Here is a 22825-nt window from a genome sequence, read left to right as displayed (position 1 = left end):
AATGACAATGCCAAAACACTCTTAAAATTCATAAAAAAACTTTTCAATAAATTTTCGTCATTTTTTTATATATTTTTTACTTATTACAATGTAGTGCTGGACGGGATTTGTCTCCGTTGGAAAACATAAGTCACGGCCGACCAGCTAAGCTGTTATTTTTGCTTTACGTTGCGTTGCTTCTGTGTTCTGTGAAAGTGTGTGAAGAGTTGTGTAACAGCTTCATTGTTTTTTTCTTAATTTTAAAGTTTGCTGCATCGAAAAGTTTGTAATCGGTTGAACCATGTGTTCATCGATTCATGAAGCGTAATTCACCATTTTGAACTCGTGCATTTGAAAGTAAGTGGTTTCTTTTAATGTTGTATGTAAATGGTGTTGTAACATGAGTATCTAGTTTCACGTGCTTTAAACATTTAGTGAAAGTTCGATATTTACATATCTTAATTTTTTTTTTTTATCGTCTAGTGTATATTTAAAATAGAGCTATGAGTGAGGGGAAATTACATGAATAGAGAGATAGAGAAATCAATTCAATATCACTTGTGTGTAATATCAGTAGTTCTTAATCTGTCGCCATATGGCCCGCTTCCATTATTGGGATAGACTAGAGGAGGGGGGTTCATGTGTAAAAATCAGTTGAAGGGGGGGGGGGAAGGGGGCATGAAGAACTGTCAAGAGATGAAGCTTTGATGTGAAGTACAGTGGGGAAAAATGTTGACTATTTTTAGAATCCAGACAGCTCTCCATAGTACAAGAGCTATCTTCACCCATGGGCCCATTCAAGGAGATGTAGTACTAAGATTTTCAAATGTAAGTATGTAAATATGTAAGCTAAATTCTAGCTAAATATGAGATCCCCAGAACATTATCCAGGAACCCATGATGTTGAGATGGCCATGCATACAACCAGGCGTGCAGAGTGTTCCCCAAGAGGGAAAACTTACTGAAATCTAGCGCAGGGTAGGCACAAACCCAGAATGTGTCAAGAGGGGGCGGGGGGGGGGGAGGGACATTTTTATTGTACAGGTTTGTTGGATCGTCCCATATTGGAACAGTTATGCCTATTTGTACAATCCCTCTTTGGAAATATTTCGGGTGAAAAAAACATCCAAATTCATGAAAAATATTAATTTTGACAAGAAGTTGCCAAGAGTGAAACAGTCGTGCTTTCAGATGTCTTTCTTGCCAAAAAAATAAAATCGCTCAAAAAGGCACTCAAAATTACTATGGCCATTCAAACGGAATTTTCCCAGACTAAATAAGGGATTGAGATTAAACATATAATATCCTAGACCACGTATGGAAACCAGGTCGGGTGGATCTATCGGGGAGGGGGATGACGCTCCCTTTAAGCAAAATATGACAATTCATGAAATTTTCGAAATTTCTATATAATAATATTGCAATAACAAATGATGCAATAACAAAAAAATGGGTAAAACCATGACATTTTTCAAAAAAGTCAGGGAGGGGGGAAAAAAATGGGACTGTCATGGAAAATACGGGACAAACCAAATCTTTAGCTATTTGTGAAATCATCCTTTCCAACAGCACTCTAGATCTGCCACCCTCCCCCCGAACCAGATTGATAATGAAGTGTAAATAAAAATCAGGACTTTTAAATAATGCAGCATTCAGGGCAAAAAGTCTCTTTATGGGTTCGGTCATAAATGGTCTGTGGGTTCAATAAAAACACCACTGTGGGATTAAACAGCTAGTATGCAAAAAAATAATAAAATGGAAATATGAAATGTATAATCTGAGAGAAAATGGGGTATTCCAACAAGAAAAACCTAATGTAGCATACTAGGAAAAATGATATGTATATGTACAGTACAATGAGATAAACAAAAAAAATTTTACATTCAAACTCTAATGGATGTTCAATTGATTCGAATGCAGCACTCTTCCACACAAAAGTCTATTCTTATTATTAACGACCTCTAGGGATGATTTCAACTTCAGATGGTGACCAACAATAAACATAGAAATGCTCCCGATTGACACAATGGTAAGATGCTCATCTTCTACTGTGAAGGTTACCGTAGGTCCAAATTCGGGCATAGAACAATCAAAATAAGTTCTTTACCTACCAAGCCTCGGATGATCAATAATAGATGGCGGCTTCATTTCCCACCCTACTCCACTGGTTGGAAATTGCCAAATGGTAATGTGTGACTGGAGTTGAAGTAGTAGTAATAAAGTAAATGACGAAATAGAAGCCAAAGAAAATTCTATTATTATAGTAAACAGAAAGAAACAGCAGTAGAAGAAAATGGCAAACCAAGAACCAAAGCGCCAGTAGGCATGCTGACATAGTGATGAAATCGTGCTGCAGTCACCCAGGTTTGAATCATGCAGGCAAGACAGTAGTGGCTGGCTGAAGTTTGTTTTGTGGGATTTTTTGCTTCAATTCATGAATTTGAGCCCAGTCTCTTTAATACGATATGGTTAGTGCTTATAATGCAGATATAGAATAGAAATATTCTACAATTTATTACCTGTCAGAACTGGGAAATTCCATTGTCGTTATAGCAGCCTTTTAATGGTTCTCCTTCTTTAAAGTCTGCAATAACTTTTGATACTCTCCAAAACTGTGTGGCTCTTGATCCCAACTAGGGATGTTGAGAGAAATCGTACTGTACTCAACATTATTTGCTGTAAGTTTTGAGGATGCACAATTTGATCTGCTTATAATTTATTTTTACATGTTCAACACTAACATATCACTTTGTTCTCAACTTTTAATTTTTGGTTCTTTTTTTCAGGTGAAGAAGATGGCCGGATTTACCCCTGCTGCATTGGAGAAAAAACTGTCTGATCTGAACAGTACTCAGCAGAGTATTCAGACCCTTTCTTTTTGGCTGATACATCACAGGAAAAATCACAAGACAATAGTTCAAGTTTGGTTCAAGGAGCTTAGAAAAGGTGAGGTGATACGTAAGTTTTAGATATAAAATTTAAAAGTACAGTAGAGTCTCGTTTATCCTACGTTTGCTTATCTGACATTCCGCATTATCAGACGTCCCACAGGAAGAAAAAATAACGGTATCAATTGACACCAAGAACTGCGAGTTGTGAGCGTAAGCATAGTCTATTTTTTGTAGCTCCTGACTCTATTGCAGCTAATTAGTTACTCTCGATTGTATAATGGTGCACCCATCTACACTATGACTCGGGTCTGCCAATCGCATGTGTCACTGTCAAAATTGAAGAAGGACAAGACATGATTGAAAATTGAAACACATCAATTCAAAGGATGTTGCTTATTTAGTTGCAAGGGCCTGGGCTGACGTAATGTCTCCAACAATTGTCAAATCATATAAAAAGCTGCTAGGGGATGATGAAAGTATGGAAATGAACCGAAGAAACCATTCTACCTTAGTGGATTGGTGGCAATTTGTTGAATTGGATGGAACAGTGGTTCAGAGTTAGGTCACAACGGGTTATGTTGAACAGGGAATTTTCTGATTGGATAGGTGTCAAAAGTGGAGTCCCACAAAGAAGTGTCCTTAGTCCATACTTTTTGTCGCTTTTTATTGATAAACTGGATTAGGGTATCGATGGGATTGTTGGTAAATTCACAGATGACGTGAAGCTAATGGGGGGTAGTCGGGAATCAAAGCCATAGGGAATTACTCCAGACCAACCTAAACAGAATTGTAGCATGGGCAGATGAATGGAGTATGTCTTTCAGCATTGACAAGTGTATGGTCGCTCCTTTTGGTTTGAACAACCCATGTTTCACTTACAAGCTGAATGGTGTTATTATTCCAGATGCAACTAGGATCACCTGGGTATTCTTATTGATGAGTGGCTTAGGTTTTCTGAACACTGTTCAGCGGTGGTAAAAAAAATTAACAGAATGCTTGGTTTCATTCTCAAAAGGGTCTTTTTGCATTCTCCTAAAGTGATTCTTCCACTTTTCCCTGGGCTTAGTTCGTCCTGGATTGGAGTATGCCATCAGGTTTCGGAGACCATAACTACAGGACATAGACTAGGTTGAGGGGTGCAGAAAAGAGCTAGGTATGCTCTTGATGGCCCATGGGGCATAAACTATGAAGAGAGACTCGATTTTTTGAAAATGTTTACATGCATGAAGATGCATCCTCATATACAAGGATACATCTTTGTAAGAAATCAAAAGTTGGATGAAGGATGATGGTCAGTATGAAATAACCGATGAAATTGTCACTCTTTTCCATTGCGATGGCAACAAAATTAAAGATCAAGCATCAACTGTTGAGCCTATCAGAATTTCACATAATGACAGAGTTAAGGCTCTAGAAACCGCAATGAAATACACTGAGCAACAAGAAAAAGCTAAAGAAATTGACATAATGATGCTGCAAAGATGGAAGACTTAAGTGAACAAATGATGCTCATCGGAAAAGCTGACTAAGATGAAAAATTTCTTTAAATAATCACAGAACTGAGCTTTTTAAGTACTGTATTTAACTTCAGAATATTCTGTAACTGTAAGTTCATTTTTTCAGTTCATTTTTTCTGTTTTGTTGTGAAACATGATTGTTAGGCTTGTAATGTGTAAAATTATAATTTGATGTTTAATAGGCTTTTTCTAAACACCTCTCTATTATCTGATATTTCCGCTTGTCTGACATTCAGCTGGCCCGTTTATCTTAGATAAGTGAGACTCTACTGTATTTTGCTGATTGTGTGCTGGCTATTGCCGTTGCAGTGGCTTCGAAATCAGAAGATTTGCAGATTTTTTGGTGAAAGGGAAAATTTGATTATTGGGATCATTTATTAAGTATGCTACAATTTTAATATTTTGTATGAACAATATTTATATATACATACAGTAAAACCTGTATTTAGCGGAAACCTGTCTTAAACGGAAAAAAATCATGGTCCTGTGATTTCAAAATTCAAAAACACATTAACAAAGCTGTATTAAACTAAATCTGTCTAATGCAGAAAATGAAAGGTAAATTTTATCCTTTAACTGAAAATTTCACAGAAACACTTCGATTGAAACATAAATGTTTCGCTACCAATTGACCAAAGGATCATATAAAAGTTCTATCAAATCTATTAGTTCTATCAAAATTTTTTTTAATGTTGCCCGGGTTTTTTTCAATGAGGCTTTTTTGGATCATGTGATATCTCCCTCATTCTTTGAGGGAATTGCAAACCATGTCCAAGTTCACCAATATAGTGATTTCCTACACGACTCATGAAAAAAACAAATCTAGATTTAAAGAAACGTAAAAAAATAAATATATATATTTTTTTCTTTTTTTAAAGGGTGCTAGGTATTTCGATTTCCCCCTTTGAACCTTTGAACTTCAAGTTATTCATCTCTGCCTGTTTCTGCTTCAAAAAAATGCTTAATTAAAGCTGTGGAATTTTTTCGATGTAACTTTTTACGGACCCATAATTAATTTTAAAACAACCTAAACTATATGAATTTAAGCAGTTGAATATCAAAAGACAATTCACGGAGACATTAATTTTCATGCTTGAGAAGATATAAATAAAAAGTTGAAATCAATGTTATTGCATGAATATCTCAACTCAAAAGTAGGTCCGGGGCTAATAACTTCATATTTAATTGTATATTTATCTCTAAGCGAACTCAATATTTCAAAAATCGAGTATTTAATACAATTTTTAAAATTATTGATGTGACAGAAAAAACCCCACCAAATTTCCGCATTTCTACATTAAAATCAGCATTTTAACACTGATTTCTATGGGGGATCATCCTTTGCCTTACCCTCAAAGTGATGCTGATGATGGTGTCTATTCAAAAAGCTCTCATAACTGGGAGGATTGAATAAAGTGGCAAACCATTATAAAAGTATAAATATTATACATATACTGACAGCGTTGAAGAAATGACAAACCATTGTAAAGGCATAAAACACGTCTTAAACGCATTGCTAGGGAACCATGGTAACCAAAGTAAACGTTCGGAAAGTGATTGTTGAGGCAGAGAAAGCGTTGTTGCCCGACAGTTTTCTGGCCATTTGGGGCACTTGCCCTGCTCTGACGAAATTTTAAAGTAGCCTATTCAAGTCGGGTCCCATTTGGTATATATGCAAAATTTGGCGACGATCGATCTAAAATTGTAGATTTGTATAGAGAACATACATACACACACACAGACAGAAAATCAATTTTATATATATAGATATAGATAAACACCAGAATCATTTTTTTACACAGGCACTACCAGTGTTTGTTAATGTTTTTTGCACTTATGAAACCTTTGAAATAATGCCCATGTTCTATAAAATGGTGTTCTTCAACCTGCTGATGGCGAAGACTTTTAAAGGCTAAGCCAATGTCAACACAATATTTTAGTTATTAAATCTAAAATTATATAGTGACTATATGAATTGTGCACAATTTTCTGTAGACCAGCAGGAAATTTTCACCAACTAGTGTTTGAAGGACACTGTTCTAGAGAACCTCTACACAGGGAAACTTTCTCCCGAATATTACTAGAACTCCAGTGGTGTAGATGGTTGCATGGTTGTCCAGTTTGCAGGAGGGCCTGGGTTCGAGTCCCAGCAGAGACCACATGACTTTTCTTTCTGAGTTCAAATGCAAAGTCCACAACAGATAAAATGCAAAACAAGGTGACTGAAAAAAGATGCCCATGAAAAATATGGATGTCGAATAGATATCTAAACTATATCAAAAATACTGAATAAGCAAAGCAACCCAATAGGAGCAATAAAAAACAGTATTTATAATAAAATATGAATATACTGCCATAAAAAATCATGGTTGTCTCATCTAAGTATGGATAACTTCTCAGTTTATTCAAATGTGTTCATCATATTTGTTTTTAATCATGTCAATTGTGTTAGAATTCATGACCCCCAGAGGTAAGCTATTCCATTTATTGACATCCCTATTAGAGAAAAACTCCCTGCAACACCATGACCTACAAATCTCCCTCACCAATTGATACTGGTTTCCCCTTGTTGAAGCGCAATTGATTGATGATGTATTAATATCTTGTGGTCCATTTTATTCATTCCATTGAAAATTTTAAACAAGTTGATCATATCCCTGACATCTGTGCTTTTCCAATGTAAACATTTTCAAAAAATCGAGTCTCTCTTCATAGTTTATGCCCCATGGGCCATCAAGAGCATACCTAGCTCTTTTCTGCACCCCTCGACCTAGTCTATGTCCTGTAGTTATGGTCTCCAAAACCTGATGGCATACTCCAATCCAGGACGAACTAAGCCCAGGGAAAAGTGGAAGAATCACTTTAGGAGAATGCAAAAAGACCCTTTTGAGAATGAAACCAAGCATTCTGTTAATTTTTTTTACCACCGCTGAACAGTGTTCAGAAAACCTAAGCCACTCATCAATAAGAATACCCAGGTGATCCTAGTTGCATCTGGAATAATAACACCATTCAGCTTGTAAGTGAAACATGGGTTGTTCAAACCAAAAGGAGCGACCATACACTTGTCAATGCTGAAAGACATACTCCATTCATCTGCCCATGCTACAATTCTGTTTAGGTTGGTCTGGAGTAATTCCCTATGGCTTTGATTCCCGACTACCCCCCATTAGCTTCACGTCATCTGTGAATTTACCAACAATCCCATCGATACCCTAATCCAGTTTATCAATAAAAAGCGACAAAAAGTATGGACTAAGGACACTTCTTTGTGGGACTCCACTTTTGACACCTATCCAATCAGAAAATTCCCTGTTCAACATAACCCGTTGTGACCTAACTCTGAACCACTGTTCCATCCAATTCAACAAATTGCCACCAATCCCAATCTCATGTAAACTCTTCAAGAGTTTACCATGTTGGACCCAATTGAATGCTTTCTATGAGAAATGCCATCCATACTTAGAATCGAGATACAGCGATTTAAATCAGCTTGATTTGTACGTTGAAAGTACGGAACTATGGAGGATTGTGAAAAATTATGGAATTCTGGTTTTTTTACAAATTTATTTTGTTCAAGGATTTCTTCAAATTCCATTATCCTATCGTGCACTAAATGACAAAGAAAGACCACATTTCTGAAGAATAAATATCAAGCCAAGAATACATATCAAATTACAGTAATAACAAATCAACGAATTCACATAAAAAGGTAAGATTTACACTGAGACAGTCATCTTAACTCATGGGCGCACCCGAGCATGGCCCGGGACCTCAAAAGAAGAGGAGCCTCACAAAAATGAGATTTGATTAAAATTCTCTGGAGTAAGTATGTAATTTGCTATATAGACCTCAGAAAAATCACTTGGCCCAGGGGCCTGTGATGCTCTTAATACAGCTCTGTACTAATGTAACTTAACATGCGGCCTTAAGTTCTTTTTGATAAATAAAAGAAAGCTCTAATTTCACTCACAGCTGGCACTTTAAAACAAAAAACTCAGCATCTATATACAATAAATATACCTATTAAATTTACTTGTAGTTATACCTATAAAATTTATTTTCTGTGTATTGTGTGTATACTGTCTATACAAATCTACAATTTCATACCAATCTTTGTCAAATTTTGTGTGTATCAAACAGGCCCCAACTTAACGATAGGCTACTTTAGAAGTTTGTCAGTGTGGACAAGTGCTGGATAAGATCAAAAAAACTGTTCAACAACAATGACTTTTTGAATGTCTAATTTGGTTAACTTGGTTCCGAAACAATGGTTTGTCACTTTTTTGATGCTCCCAGTATATGGAAAAAACCTGGGTAGTGTCATGTATTACTGCTAGTTTGATATAGAATGTCAAATTTGCAATATTTTTCTTATGTTGAAGGAAATTGATTTGACATATTTAAAAATTTTTTGGGGGGGACTGACCCCCCTTTTTTTTCGTTTCTTTTGCGATGAAAATTTTTTTTCTTTAAAAAATGTTTTTCGAACCCCTCCCAGATTTTTTTTAGTGGGGGGGGGGGGGTTCCCAATCTCCCATGACAATCAACGTGGCCACTACGGGGGACACAATACTAATGCTGCCACAATAACTAATAGCTATGTCCTCACTAGTGCATCTTCTTCCAACAGCTTTCAACTTTCAATCTCGTTTTTTTTCCTTTACCGCTGAACTCTATTGCATGTCTCAAGTGGCGTGCCTGTTTTCTGTGTACACGTATACAGCTAATCCTTTCAATTCAGATGCCGACGCCACTGTCGCAGTGGATGCAATTTCTACATTTTAATGTGAAAATATGTGAGGAAAATTTCTCTATAAAAGACGGAAGATATAGATGAAATCATTCAAAATTGCTCAACTTCGGAATAAATTAAAAATTAAATCAAGTCGTCCATCAACTTTACCCGAATATAGTCGAGTCAAAGAAATTAAGAAAATCGTATACTTCTATTTTGCTAAGTCGTAATCTCATGAGTATTTAAATAATTTTTTTCGTTCAAAATTATAGTCAGTGCAGCATTATTTTTCTCAAGTGCTTATTCATACACCAAAGCACTAAATCCGTGGTAATAGAAGTGAAAAACTTCAAATTTCCAAATTAAATTATTTTTCATAATAATGAAAAGTAGCAGAATATGGTGAGACCCGTGGTTTCCCCTCAAGATGATCAAAAATTTTCACACACAAATCAGAATATCAAAATAAAATTATTTTATATGGAAAGGAAATCCAATTTGTGGGGCCCCCCTAGAATTGCAACGGCAAAGGGCACGTGCCCCGTTTGCCCATGCAAGAAGCGGGCACTGGTAAAGGGTGGTGGCCCTGCGAAGAGCTCATGAATTATTTTATAACTACACAGCAAACCTTCATAACGCGAACTCTTCACAAAAACATGAAAAGAAATCGACAAGCATTTTAATATGAAATTCTACCAAAAAAATAATTTTCAAGACAATCATTTAATTTATAATTTTTCAATTGTAATTACCGTTAATTTAAATTTACATTAAATAATATCACGTAATGCACTATGTGACCTGAAGTCTTCAAAAGTATCAAAAGTTTTTTTGTATGACATCATAAAAATTGAGAAAAACTTATGAAAACAACACTGAATCTTCGAGAAAAGGAAAGGGAAATTGATCGAAAATGTCCACACCTGGTGGAGCAGAAGGAAAAGGAATGCCTCTTAAAAAATGGCCGCCTTTCAACAAGTTTCAGTCACGCCTGAGTGATTTACGACTCGCTTGATGACAGGCGTGCCAGTGGAAAGCGCATTGACGCAGAAAAAACGCACCAGTGTAGACATAGCTAATGAGATGGTGGTTTAAGGCAGGGCCGTCATTTCAACTTTTTCCAGGGGGGGAGGGGGGCAAAGTACATGTACTCAATGTATGTATATATATGTACTTTATGTATATATACCATTTTTAGTGTATTTTCAAAAGCCTGACCCCTAAATGACAGGCCTGGTTTAAGGTCTGCTTGTTGTATGGCTCATTAGTTGTTGCATTATGATTCAAAAAGGACAAAGTTTGAAGGCAAATTAAAAGCTTTCTCTCAAAAACTTTCAAATTCATTGAAAATAATAGAATGCCTAACTATAAAATGTATCACTTTTCCCATCGAAAAATCAGATAATTGCATAATGTTGGAATCTGAAATCTCAAAATCACCATTTTTCAAGTTATGCCATTATTTTGGTTGAAAAAAATTTGGAATAATGCTTTTGTGGGTCTTGTTTAAGCTTTTTTGTTTTTTTATATCTTGGTTATGTACTGTTATTATATTTTTATTCTAATTATTTTTTCCTTTTTGCAGCTAAGCCCACTCGAAAACTGAATTTTCTGTATTTAGCAAATGATGTCATTCAGAACAGCAAAAAGAAAGGACCAGAATTTTCCAGAGAATTTAGTACAGTTCTGGGCAAAGCATTTGCTCATGTTTGTAGTGTGTGAGTGTTATTCTATTTCTTTAAAAGTGTTATTGCATATGTAACTGCCAAACAAAAATGCCATCATTCTTGTCTATTTTGTCTTTGACATTGATCCTGATTAGATTAATTATTAATCAAAATATGAACAAAAATGACTGACATTAAAAGCTGATGAACAAACCCTTACAAACCCAGTTTGATTGAGACCTCCCTATTATACTTGTAGTTTTTACCGTGAATGTGCACTTCCTAGCCCTACCCTTCTCATGATTTCTTTATGCATAAACTGCTTGTTAGTTTTTTACCTTTTTGTTATCTATATTTCTTGTTTTTAATTCTAAAATTTTAAACCTGCCTAAGCTCACATTTTTGAATTTCAGAGTTTCAGATGAAAAGACCAGGAATGGTCTGGAACGTATTATCAAAGTATGGGAAGAAAGGAGTGTATATGACAGCACAATCATTGAAGAACTTCGAGAAGCTGTTTCTGAGAAAAAATTGTTTCCAAAGAAAGCTGAGCTTGCCCGTGAAAGTAAATTTGATAAAATCAAAGAGGAACGACGTTCTGAAAAGAGGTCAAAGCACATAGGTACGTTCTTGTATCAATATTTTCAACTTTATTTTTTGTTGCTAAGTGCAACAATTTATTAGTGATTTGCAGATTATATGCAGGAAATTGCAGCTTGTATGCTCTGATGCAGTGCTCTTTCATCACCTCAGCCCAAACATAAAATATGTGATTTCCTAATGCTTGTCTAATGATCTGTCTGTTACAAAATGGGGTTGAAGTTGCAAAATGGTATTGCTAGTTGGAATCATTTGCCAAACCAATCATTTTATATTACATATGAGTCAGATTAAAAATGATATAATTTTTTTTTATCAGGACACTGAGAAGGGGAAAAAAGTCAAATAGACATAAGTTCTTGTAAATTATGATAATGAAAATGTGATAACCCTCAGTACGTTTTCCATTCCGAGAAATACTGTGATCAAGAAATATATTCGGTTTTGAATTAGTAGGGAAGAGTTTTTTTTTTTGTGTTGCAAGAAATGAATTATGCTTTTGATAATCAAAATTGTTTTCTTCTTCAGAAAATGACTTTCCAGTCAAAAAGAAGAAAAATGTGAAGGAAGAGTCAGAAATTAATGTGACGTCCCCTCCTGGAAAACCACCTGATGTGAGTATATGATAGAATCTTAGTCGATGTGACAAAGAAAGTAGCGAGTTGGGTTGTTACTGTATTTTCAGTTTGATTCATTTTATTCAGTCTATTGATAAGAGTAACTGAATAAAATTATCTTCACAAGCTTAAATGTTCATCCTATTAAATGACCATGTTGAATTTATAGCCAGAACTTATGAAAGTCATGGTTATGAAGTCTTTGTTTTCAGAATGTCTCAAAATAGGTTTTTTTTATTTACATTGACTAAAATTTTTAATGCATAAAGTTTTAATTTTTTTTTTATATCAGTTTTATAATTATGGTTTTAACAAATAAATGTTTGGAGCAGCAGGTGTTGTGTTGTATATAGATGAATAAATTGTGATTGTGCTGATTCTTTTCTCTTCTGTTTTTGACAAATCAGTAATTTTCTCAATAATTCATTGAATGATTTACAGGCTATAATTTGAATTTCAATTTCTATACAGACTGATGCTTTGATTAAGGCCTTGCAAGAATTGGAAAATGCTCCATCATCAGATGCAGAAGTAAGACAGCAGATAGCCAGTTTACCACAGAAAGTTTCAGACATAAATTATTTGGATCAAGTAAATAGTAGGTTCATTTAGTTTTTATCTCTTGAATCTGAATAATTTTTTAATATAACTTTTAATATAATTTTAATAATTTTTTTATATAATAAACTTTTCAATATAATTTATATGTATCATTAAATATTTTCAATGTAAAATAAGCTTATAACTAATTAATAATTTAATTTTAAGCCTGAAAAAAAATATAGCAATAGAAGTTTTAAAATAAATGTGCCTACAAAGTTAGAATTATGAAATTGTTCATTTTTTTACTATGCATGTCAGGCAAATATGCAGAGACAACATAAACATGCAACATAAAATTACTTCTATCAATTACAATAAAAGTCTGTTATTGCTTATAATGACAGTTTTTCCCGTGATTGTGAGCTGTTGTTATACCAGACTTCTACTATAATTAACTGAGGAGAAAAAGCAAATATTTCTTGCCATTCCTCAGCCACAAACAAAAATTCAAGTTACAAGCCCCTTCGAGAACCATAAAAAATTATGGCATTAATAAGCTTAAAGTGCTTGAAAAATCTGCTATAATCACATATGCACATCATTGTGTGTGCTTTCACCAATACATACAGAAAATGACGGACACATGTGGAATTTTATCAAGCTGTAGCTGGAATGAAAATAAGCCTCCATTATGTCAAGATAAACTCTGAACGGAAAGTTTGCTGTTCTCTGCTGGAATCAAATCCTGGTCTTGCAATCCAAGTAAATGCACTAAGCAGGCTGCAGTGTGTCTATTCATAATGTCACACTGTTGTGTGTGTGTTATAATTTTGTGTCTTTGTAGTAGTATATTAGTGTACTTGCCAGTTTTCACAAGGACCAGGGTCAGATTTCCGGTAAGGACCAGCAAACTTTTTTTCCAAATTTGTCTTAGCATTAATATCCAAAAAGTCTCTTTTTTTTCTTGATATATTTTTATTACTCATCTAAGGGACAATTTTTTTTATCTTTTTGTTAAATTGGGTCTGAGTATATTGTATTCACGTGTGGTTAACCATCTGTGTGCATGTCTCACATGTTCTGTACACAGATTTACATGCTCTAAGCAACTTTTATAATTTGCAAGTAAAAAATCATGCTACAGTACTCTCTCATTAATCTGGCACATATCAAACCAGGGTTTAGTTGGATTTACAAAATCGACTGAAAAGCAGTCTATAAAAGCCTATTTAAATAATGTAAGCTTCCATGCATAGACACAAACAGGGTCTGATTTTTGCATGGGCAAGAAGGGCATTCGCCCAGGGCCCATGATTTTGGGCCCCCAAAATTTAAGCAGTAACTATTATTCATTGGTTAACTAAACATCTTTGAGTTAGTCGCAGGCAACCCTGTAACTTCTGCTTTGTCCAGGGCACCCTTGCATCAATGTTGGGTTCTGGACACATGGTAACACACATCTTCTGCACATGAAGGAAGCCAGCCTGAAAACACCAGATTACTGGATAGGACGGATTAGTGTATAGCTAGATTATAGAGTCTACTTAAAAATCTCTCTATTAAAAAAGATACAGTAGACTCTCCATAATCTGGCTGTGCATTAATCTGACCTATCTTGTAGTAAAAAATAGGTGCCACACAAAGAGCAACAGGCCTACAATGGTACAAATGTCCAACTCGTAGATTGAAGAATAGATGGCACCACTAAAACAAGCATTACAAAGAAATAAACTTCACGTTAGGTTCACAACACGCACATTCCAACATGTACTGATTCATTAGAAGTTCCACAGAAGAATGTGGACGAGGTGCATGTGTGGTTTAGTAGTAGTGAAGAAAAGTAATAAAAAATTGATTATTTTAAAAATAAAAATACTATGTATACAGTATATTTAAAGTAAAGTTTTTATTTTAAGTAGTTAAATATATGTAAAAATAAACTTTTCTATAAATGCTGTTTTGAAAAAATTATAAAAAAACCCATCAAAACAACAAAAATAAAGTGAAAAAATTTTTTTAACTTTTTTCAGCGCATGTGTAAGAAATGAGTTGGTTTCATTGTTTGAAACATATTATTGAAAAATATTTTGCATTATATGGGAATGTGTACTGTACTTGTGTTTAGTCAGTTTTTTGTTGAAAATTTTTTTTGGGGGGGGGGGGCGGGAGGTGCTTGAGAGGAATCAGTTTTTGTGAAGAAAAATCACTTTAGGACCACCATTTTGAATACCACTCATGTTTTTGTAGTGGTCCTGAAGAGGGAGTGTCAGCTTATATATATACTGAACTGAGTATATATGGTTCATGATTTTTTAATCTATTTCATTTTGAACATGAGCTATGGGAGTGAGAGGGATACTAAAAGTGTGTTCATTGTTTTTCTTTGCATTTTCAGGTAGAGAAGATGCTGAAAAGTTGTTGAGTGAAATTGATGAAGCCTGCCAAATGTTAAATAGTTATAACATTCGTTTGGCTAAAGAGCTTGACCTTCGAAAACAGGTTTCGAAGATGCTTAACGAGTACCTCCATCTTCAAAGGGAACAAAATTCTGCTGCTGAAAAGATAGTTGAGGTATAAAATTTGTTTATAAAATTTGCCATAAAATTACATTGAGATTTATTTTTTCTGCTTTTGGGTATTTTTTACTTGTGCTAAATCATGTACATGTCATGACCAGATTCAAATTTCATCAAATGTAGATTACAATGGTTTTGTGAAAAATTTATCTTGGAAAAACAGATTCAAGTGTTAGCAAAAGTTATACATTTTTAAAAGAGAACAAAAAATTAAAACTTAGAAACTGCAAAAGAAATTAAAACAGTATAAAATTGATTAAATGCAATACATTTAATCAATTTCATACTGTTAATTACTTCTTTTAATAAAGATGAATGCTTACATAGTAATTTTTTTTTGTACTTTTGAATTGACAAAAACTGGCTACTTCAGGATTCAGGAAATTCACACCAATATTTATAATAAAATCTGATTTTTAAATGTACAATATAAAACTAAGTTTCTTGTAAATCATCTGTTTTTAAAGATAATTTTTCATGTTAATAAGAATTCAACACCAAGTGACTTGCAATTACCATCTAATATTTATTGTTACATGCAAACATATATAATGGTATAATAATGTAAGCTATGATAAATTATTATAACCATCAATTATTAAATTTTAAGTATGTTAAATATTCAATATTTAACTCATATAACAATAAACATCTTATACAGTCCAACTTAGTTTATTCGAAGTCGAGAGTCACTGAAAAAAAGTTTGAATTATTCAAAATCAAATTATCAAATTAATCTCTCCTGGATCCGTAAAATGACTACAAATTGCGATTTAATCATCAATATTCACAGGGCAATAATAATCTATTATTAAAATTTGATATCAGTTATGAAACTATTTCCCAAAATTTAATAATTGATGATTATAATAATTGTGATCATATCTGCAACATTATTCTACTGTGTGTGTTGATTCAGTATCGCTGCAAAATTTCTTGACCATGCTCGAAATCAAATGTTCCAATATGATATTTTCCTATACTGACAATTCAAATTTGAAATAGCTCGCTCATGATTCAAACACTTTTGTTGGATTCATTCAGCAAGAATAGCTTTTTACGAAATTAAACCATGGAGTTTTGCCCGGTTCCAATCAAACTGTAATTTTTCTTGAACTGAGTTAAAATTATCCAACATGAAAAGCAAATTAAATTTTGATGTATATTTTAGCATACAAAGCGTGCCGTTTTCAAAGAAATAAGTACTCTTATGAAAAGGCTATCATAAAATCTTGGTTTATATTCTGGACTTGCTCTGCATTTCTTACACATTGCTCTATGGCAGTTTAAATCAGAAATCAAGGTTAATAAAAAGGGCATCCATAATGTGATGAAATTGCATCAGAATTTTCAAACTTTTATTTGTCTTTAGAGATTGTTTCTTTAACAACTTGGTAAAAAGAAGCAAAATCTGAGTTCTTGGAGAATTTTTCCAAACTAAATTTGCTCAAAAAAAAATATATTTTTTCCCACCAACTTCAAATTATCCAAAATGTCAGAAAAAAAATTGAATTTAACAAGATATTTTAACATTAAATTAGATAGAAAACTCAAGGGGAGTTTGTAAAGGTTCAAATTATCAAAAATTTGAATTAACCAAGTTCCACTGTATATGTTAACACTATATATATATATATATCTTATATACAGTCAAACCTCTTTCTCAAAAACTCTGTATCTAAAAAATGAAAAAAATTCGATAAAAATTCGTAATTTTCAAAAAAATCTATCGCGAAGGCCAAGCCCAATGATAGTAAAAAGAAAACATGGAAATTCCTTTTCTTTCGCACAAATCTGGCTTTTCTATAGGGGTGAAAGAGACTCATAAGGAAGGGACATTCATATTAGATCCCATTGTGTTGATGGGTCTTCTCAATCACAGGATGATACTATGATTGACAGGTATATGACATGTGGATGGCTTGTTCAGCATAGCAAAAAGTCAGCCAACACACAATTCAAAAAATTGCATCAAGAAAATCCTGGTTGTGGAATCAGTCATCTCTGTGAAGAAGGATCAGATCTTTCACTCAAATTTCTGCGATTCTCAGAACAATGCTGAAGATAAAATTTCATAGCATTGGGGCATAACTGAAAAACACTTGAAGCTCATTCATTTTACGATTGATTTCATTTTAAGATTTTGTGGAAATAGACAAGTTCACTGCAAACTTGCAGCACCTTGACAGATACCAAAATTATTACTGAATGTATGGCCGACTCAGGTGACGAAAATACAGCAGAAGATGCTCCAGAGGAATTACAGAAAAGTATCAGTGAAATATGCTGAACATGTACAGTGAAAATGTTGCACCATTTTCTGGAGCAAACTGAGGAGATAGGGTCCAAAATGTTTACAGCTCTTGCTAGTGTAGATGTAATTGTGAAGGTTCAAGGAGCAAAAAATATGCATCGATATAAGCTTGCAGATTATTTTAGATAAGGTAGTATGTAAAAATTGAATTGAACAAAAAGAATTCGAACATATTTTAGTGTATTTGCATAGTGTGATTCAGCATTGATTATGTAACTAAACCAACAATTTCATTAGTATGTAGAGTAAAAAATATAGTATAGTAGTTTTTATCAACAAATTTTTTGTCATTTTGATGTGTTTTTTTTTTCTTTTTGAAAAACTATTTCTCACATACTGTCTATCTCAAAATTTTTCTGGTTTCGTCAGTTTCGAGATAGAAAGGTTTGACTGTATAAACATTTTTTTTAATACAATGTTTCATATTTAATTCCTTTTTCTTTTCATATTAAATAAAAGGTGCTTATCCATATTTCAAATTGGAACTTTTCGACCATCATGCTAAGTGTTTTAGATGGGAAATATTTAAGTTTTTGGATTAATCACTGCACAAAATGTATTTTCTTTCAATTGAATGTGTCTTTTATTTTTTTACCAGAAATCTTTATCAGTTATTTAGCTGTCTCTCTCTAGACCGCAGTTTCCCAACCTTTTTTGTCCCATCGCCCCCTTCTTCAGAAATTTTTTCCTCCCATCGCCCCCCAACGCAATCTAATCCATAGGATCCTATGTTATACCCGTAGCTTCTACCACCCCCCTGGAACATTCCATCGCTCCCCAGGGGGCGTTAATGCCCACGTTGGGAATCACTGCTCTAGACCCAATCAAACACTCTATATGGAGAATTAATTATTTTGTCTCTGTAAACGTTAAGTTCCTAATAAGGAAGAAAAAACAAATGACTAAATAAGGAAAAAAGTCACGAATGCTGTATGAGCTTAAACTATTCAAATAAGCTATCAAATTGATGAAAACCATAGCATTGGATTGGCCTTTATAATACAATCAACCTTTGGTTTACACTTTAGGAACTTAATTTGTTCCTAAAGTGAACCGAAACAATTTCTGCTATAGGAATCGATGTAAAATGAATTAATCTGTTCCTTTGACCCCAAAGATTTTTAATGGGAATTTTTACAGTCAGTTCTGGTAAAACCAATGTAAATCATTAAATTAATGAAAAAACTAATTGTAATATGAGAGAGAGGAAGTGAGAAAACAATGATAGGGCTCATTAATAGCTTCTATAATCGCATAAACTGTATAAAAACCCATAGCTGTCAAAACCTCAGCCAGCAAAACAGTTTGGCCATTGTATCCTCTAAGCAATATTTGTGGATATGTAAGACATTTTTGCTGCCAAGCTTTGTCAATAATGAAAGGCTGAAAAAAAATTTTGAGATAGTTTAATAACATCAGTATTTTGTACTATATACTCTGAAAGTTCTAATGAAATTGCTGCGAAGCTACATTTTGTGCAGGGTGCAAAAAAACTATTTTATAGGGTGAAACAACTAACTGAATTTTATTTATCAACCAATCAATTATGATATACAGAGTATTACAATAATGTTTTCTTTGAGTGTTAGTTCTATTTCAAAGTATTGCAAAAAACATCTCTGAAAAATTTCTCTGGTGTTGAGATTTTTAAATTTTGAAATAATTTTCTAATCCTCAGGCTGGATAAGAGGAATTGTATTTGGGAAGGGGGGGGGGGGATTTTTATCTGATTAAATACAAGATCCAAGCCTTCAAGAAAGAAATCATCACATGGTTGCAGACTTCTGAAATATAAATCTGTAAAATTGAGTCTGTTTTGTGCATTCTTAAACCGTAAAATATTACTTATTTGTTCTTAAACTGAGGTTTGACTGTAATATGAAAAATGTTTTCTCGGTCTTGGTGGGGATTGTCTTGTACATGCATTTGATTTTGCGTACTACAGTGAAACCTCACTACAACAATATTCGATATAACAATAATCCCTCTACAATGGCATTTTCTTGAATCTTGTTCGGAATGGCCTATAATCTAATGTTAAACTCCTCTAGATACAATGATCTTTATCATGATAAATTTTTCAATAACTGTTTTTTAGGATATTTTGAAACCACTATAACAAGATTCTCTATACTTCACTCAAAATCATCTTCAATATATTTTTTAATTCCTCACCAGCGTTCGATTCTTTTGAAGTTGTTTAATAACATCAGTATTTTGTACTATATACTCTCTGGAAGTGTTAATGAAATTGCTGTGCAGCTACTTTTTGTGTAGGCTGCAAAAACTATTTTACAGTGTGAAACAACTAACTGAATTTTATTTATCAACCAATCAATTATAATATTTTGGTGTGAATAAATACTTATAAATGCATTTTATGGTGGTAATTAACCACACCAAAGGAGATGCCAACCGCAGCATAAATTTGGTTGCACCTGTTGATAATTGTTACCTCCCGATATAACAATGACTCCTCTACAATGATATTTTTGCTTGGTCTGAAGAGTATCATTATATCAATGTTTCACTGTATTCATATATAATTCAACTTAATATAAGGTTCAAATCATTGCAATTTGAGAATGAAAAACCGTGTACATATAATTTATTTTGACTGTCTAACTGAATTAATTAAAAAAAAAATTTTTTTTACAGGAGTACGAAGAGAAGCTGAAGACATTCAGTCAAGTTCGAACCGAATTGAAATCACATTTGCAGAATTTGCCGGACCTGACTCTTTTACCTAGTGTTACCGGTGGCTTGGCTCCTCTTCCATCAGCAGGTGACCTTTTCAATCAGCCATGAATTTGTTTTTCATTATAAGTAGGCAATGAAATTGAGAAATATTGCGAACTTATTGAAAGTGAATCAAGCATTTTTTTTTGTGTATCTATTTTCTTTTTTCATCCATAAATTGAAATCATATACTTATTTTTCACTGGTGAGTGTTAATGGCGAATCAGCCGCAATAAATTGGATGCATTGAAAGAAAGATAAAATGGTTCCCATCATATGTATATAAATAGATATTGGCTTATCTTGTTATGGATTTCTAGCCTTTTTGTTAAAAAGGGAAATTTTTTTTCTTGTTGATAGTTTCTTTGATATGGTTATATGATTGCATTTTCCATTACAAGAAGAGAAAAAAGTCTGATACCACACTTTTTTTCTCCGTTCATGTGTTTCCATAACATTTTAGTTATAAAAAGTGATTGCCATAGAAGTTTTGTAAGACAGTTTGTTGTTATTTCAATTTTTATAATTGTTATTTGGTTCTTCTAACTTGTTATAGATTACTGCCATCAAAATTTTATTTGAGAATGACGTGTTCACATCTTTTAGGCTACGCAGGAAAAGAGTTCGAGTTTCTTGGTTAACATTGATGTTGAGATGTTTCCATTGGTTTAGCCGCATGAACTTGCATAAGTTATTATTATGTATCTAATGAAACTTCTTATATCTGTTGATCCATTCTTTTCTGTACTGTCAGTAAAGATATTTTCAAGTTGAAAGTTGTTAGAAATATTCAATGGGGAAAGAATGTTTCTTGTTTTACTCTTGCCTGATTTGCTCGCACCTAAATATCTGGATCAATTTGGCCATAAATGTAAATTTCATCTGGTAGATAAATAATCCATATCATTATCACAATACCATATTATATTTTGATTGGATAAAGATGGAATAAACAAAATATTGCGTGTATAGCCTCACACAGACCCGCTTTCTATCTTCTAATAATAAATTTCATACCCTTAGGAAATGAAATTTATTTACTTTTGTTTCTCGAATTTTAATTAAAATTGCTCGTTTAAATTTTGTGAATTATTTTCATAACATTCTTATCATTTTTATGTTACTGCATTCATGTTCATTTTGTTGAATACACTCTTCCTCCTAGGAAAATGTACTTTTTCATTATCTTTATGTGTTGCATAAAAACAAGATCATAGTTAGATGAGTAAAAAATTATCTCTGATAAGATCTTTTTTTAATGCAAGTTTATAAACACAAATTTCAAAGAGTAGCATTCTCTCTATTTTTTTCTTAGTAGTTAAAACTTGAATCAGTTTTTTTAAGTCTATTTATGCCTCAAAAATATTCAGTTGTTGCAGTTTAACATTTTAAATTTATGATTCGACATATTGATGAAGTTCTTTTGTCTAAAATATGATTTTTTTTTTGCTATAAAACTTGTGTATCAAAAAGTTTTATCGTAACTGAGTTTGAATCCGATTTTTAAAAAAAACCTAAATTGTAGAACAATGGAAATTAATAAAAGTGCTCACTCTTAATCACTAAAATTATTAATTGTCATAATGTTAAAAGTTGACATTGGTTGCCCTGAATTGCCCAATTTTCATAACATTGAAAAACAAATTTTTCTGATGAGAGATATGATATAAAAATATAACAAGTTTTTCAATATTTATGTTATCTTTGTCGACTACTCATTTGATGTGTGTGGAAGCTGTAAGTTGAGAAAAGATTGTAATAAAAATTGTACATAATTTATAACAGTTAGTCAGTGTATATTGTATCAGCTTCAAAGTTATTTTGACAATTTTTTATGTTTAGGTAACACAAGAAAAACTTTATTATGAAAAATTCTTCAATTATATAAAATTATAAAATTGTGAGAATGATATTACTATAACCAAACTATTTCAGCTTAGTTTTTATCAATTTCCTGCATTCACTTAAATCATATTTTTTTAAATCTTTGTGTGTGTAAATAGCATGAGAATTATTAAAAATCCTTCGACTAAACTCTTGCTAATGTTGGAAGATTAATTGTTGGAAAAATCACATAATATTTTAGTATTATCTTCCTCATTCTTGAACATGAATCGTCTAACACTATTACTACTTTAAGTCTGTGTTTTTCAACATTTTCTATCTCGTGGCACACTTGAATTGAGATTTTAAAAGTACAGTTTTAATTATTTAATTGCTAACTAAAACAAAACAATGCATTGCTGATTATAATAAAAAGTCAATTAACATTCGTGAAACAAAACTTAATTATATTAGTTATGAAATGATGTGTGGATTACTTTAGAGATAATTTAGTCAATTTCTTTTGAAAATGTTTTGCAGCATACCTATGATACTCTTATGGCAAAACGGATGTAAAACCCTGACTTAACTGTACAGTGCAACTCTTAAATATTATTCTACAGAAATGAATTGGTGCATGCTGGAATAATTTTCTGTGCCGCTGTGGTGGTCGAGTGGTTATAGTGACGGATTCGCAATGCGAGGATCCGGGTTTGAACCCCACAGTGGTGGTCGGCTGAAGTTGGTTTTCTGTGGTTCCCAACTTCAAGGCGCAAATGCGAGCCGATCTCCCCGTTAAAAAGTCTCGCCACAGAGAGCA

At 33.1% G+C, this 22825-nt stretch overlaps 1 protein-coding gene across 5 annotated transcripts; it reads left to right on the top strand.

Annotated features, from left to right (window-relative positions):
• Positions 1 to 127: 127 nt before the first annotated feature.
• Positions 128 to 21477, top strand: LOC149083203 (regulation of nuclear pre-mRNA domain-containing protein 1B). 5 transcript variants are annotated; one of them, XM_089236392.1, is made up of 9 exons: positions 128 to 336; positions 2766 to 2925; positions 10711 to 10843; positions 11206 to 11414; positions 11921 to 12006; positions 12481 to 12607; positions 14948 to 15123; positions 20101 to 20227; positions 20788 to 21477. In XM_089236392.1, exons 2-9 carry the CDS (start codon positions 2775 to 2777, stop codon positions 20820 to 20822), a joined length of 1044 nt encoding a protein of 347 aa, XP_089092518.1. In that variant the 5' UTR covers positions 128 to 336; positions 2766 to 2774; the 3' UTR covers positions 20823 to 21477. The 5 variants fall into 5 exon arrangements, with proteins under 5 accessions (XP_089092518.1, XP_089092520.1, XP_089092517.1 ...); XM_089236394.1 differs by having other exon boundaries at positions 140 to 336; positions 20738 to 21477; XM_089236391.1 differs by having other exon boundaries at positions 199 to 336; positions 12481 to 12611; positions 14952 to 15123; positions 20788 to 20957.
• Positions 21478 to 22825: the final 1348 nt, after the last annotated feature.

Source organism: Pholcus phalangioides, unplaced genomic scaffold (genome assembly GCF_987345545.1).
Source record: "Pholcus phalangioides strain wild (caught in Gottingen) unplaced genomic scaffold, Ppha-v1.0 ptg000009l_1, whole genome shotgun sequence".
Classification (NCBI taxonomy): Eukaryota; Metazoa; Arthropoda; class Arachnida; order Araneae; family Pholcidae; genus Pholcus; species Pholcus phalangioides.
The sequence above is the reverse complement of the archived record's forward strand: the minus strand, read 5'-3'. Positions and strand labels throughout refer to the sequence as shown.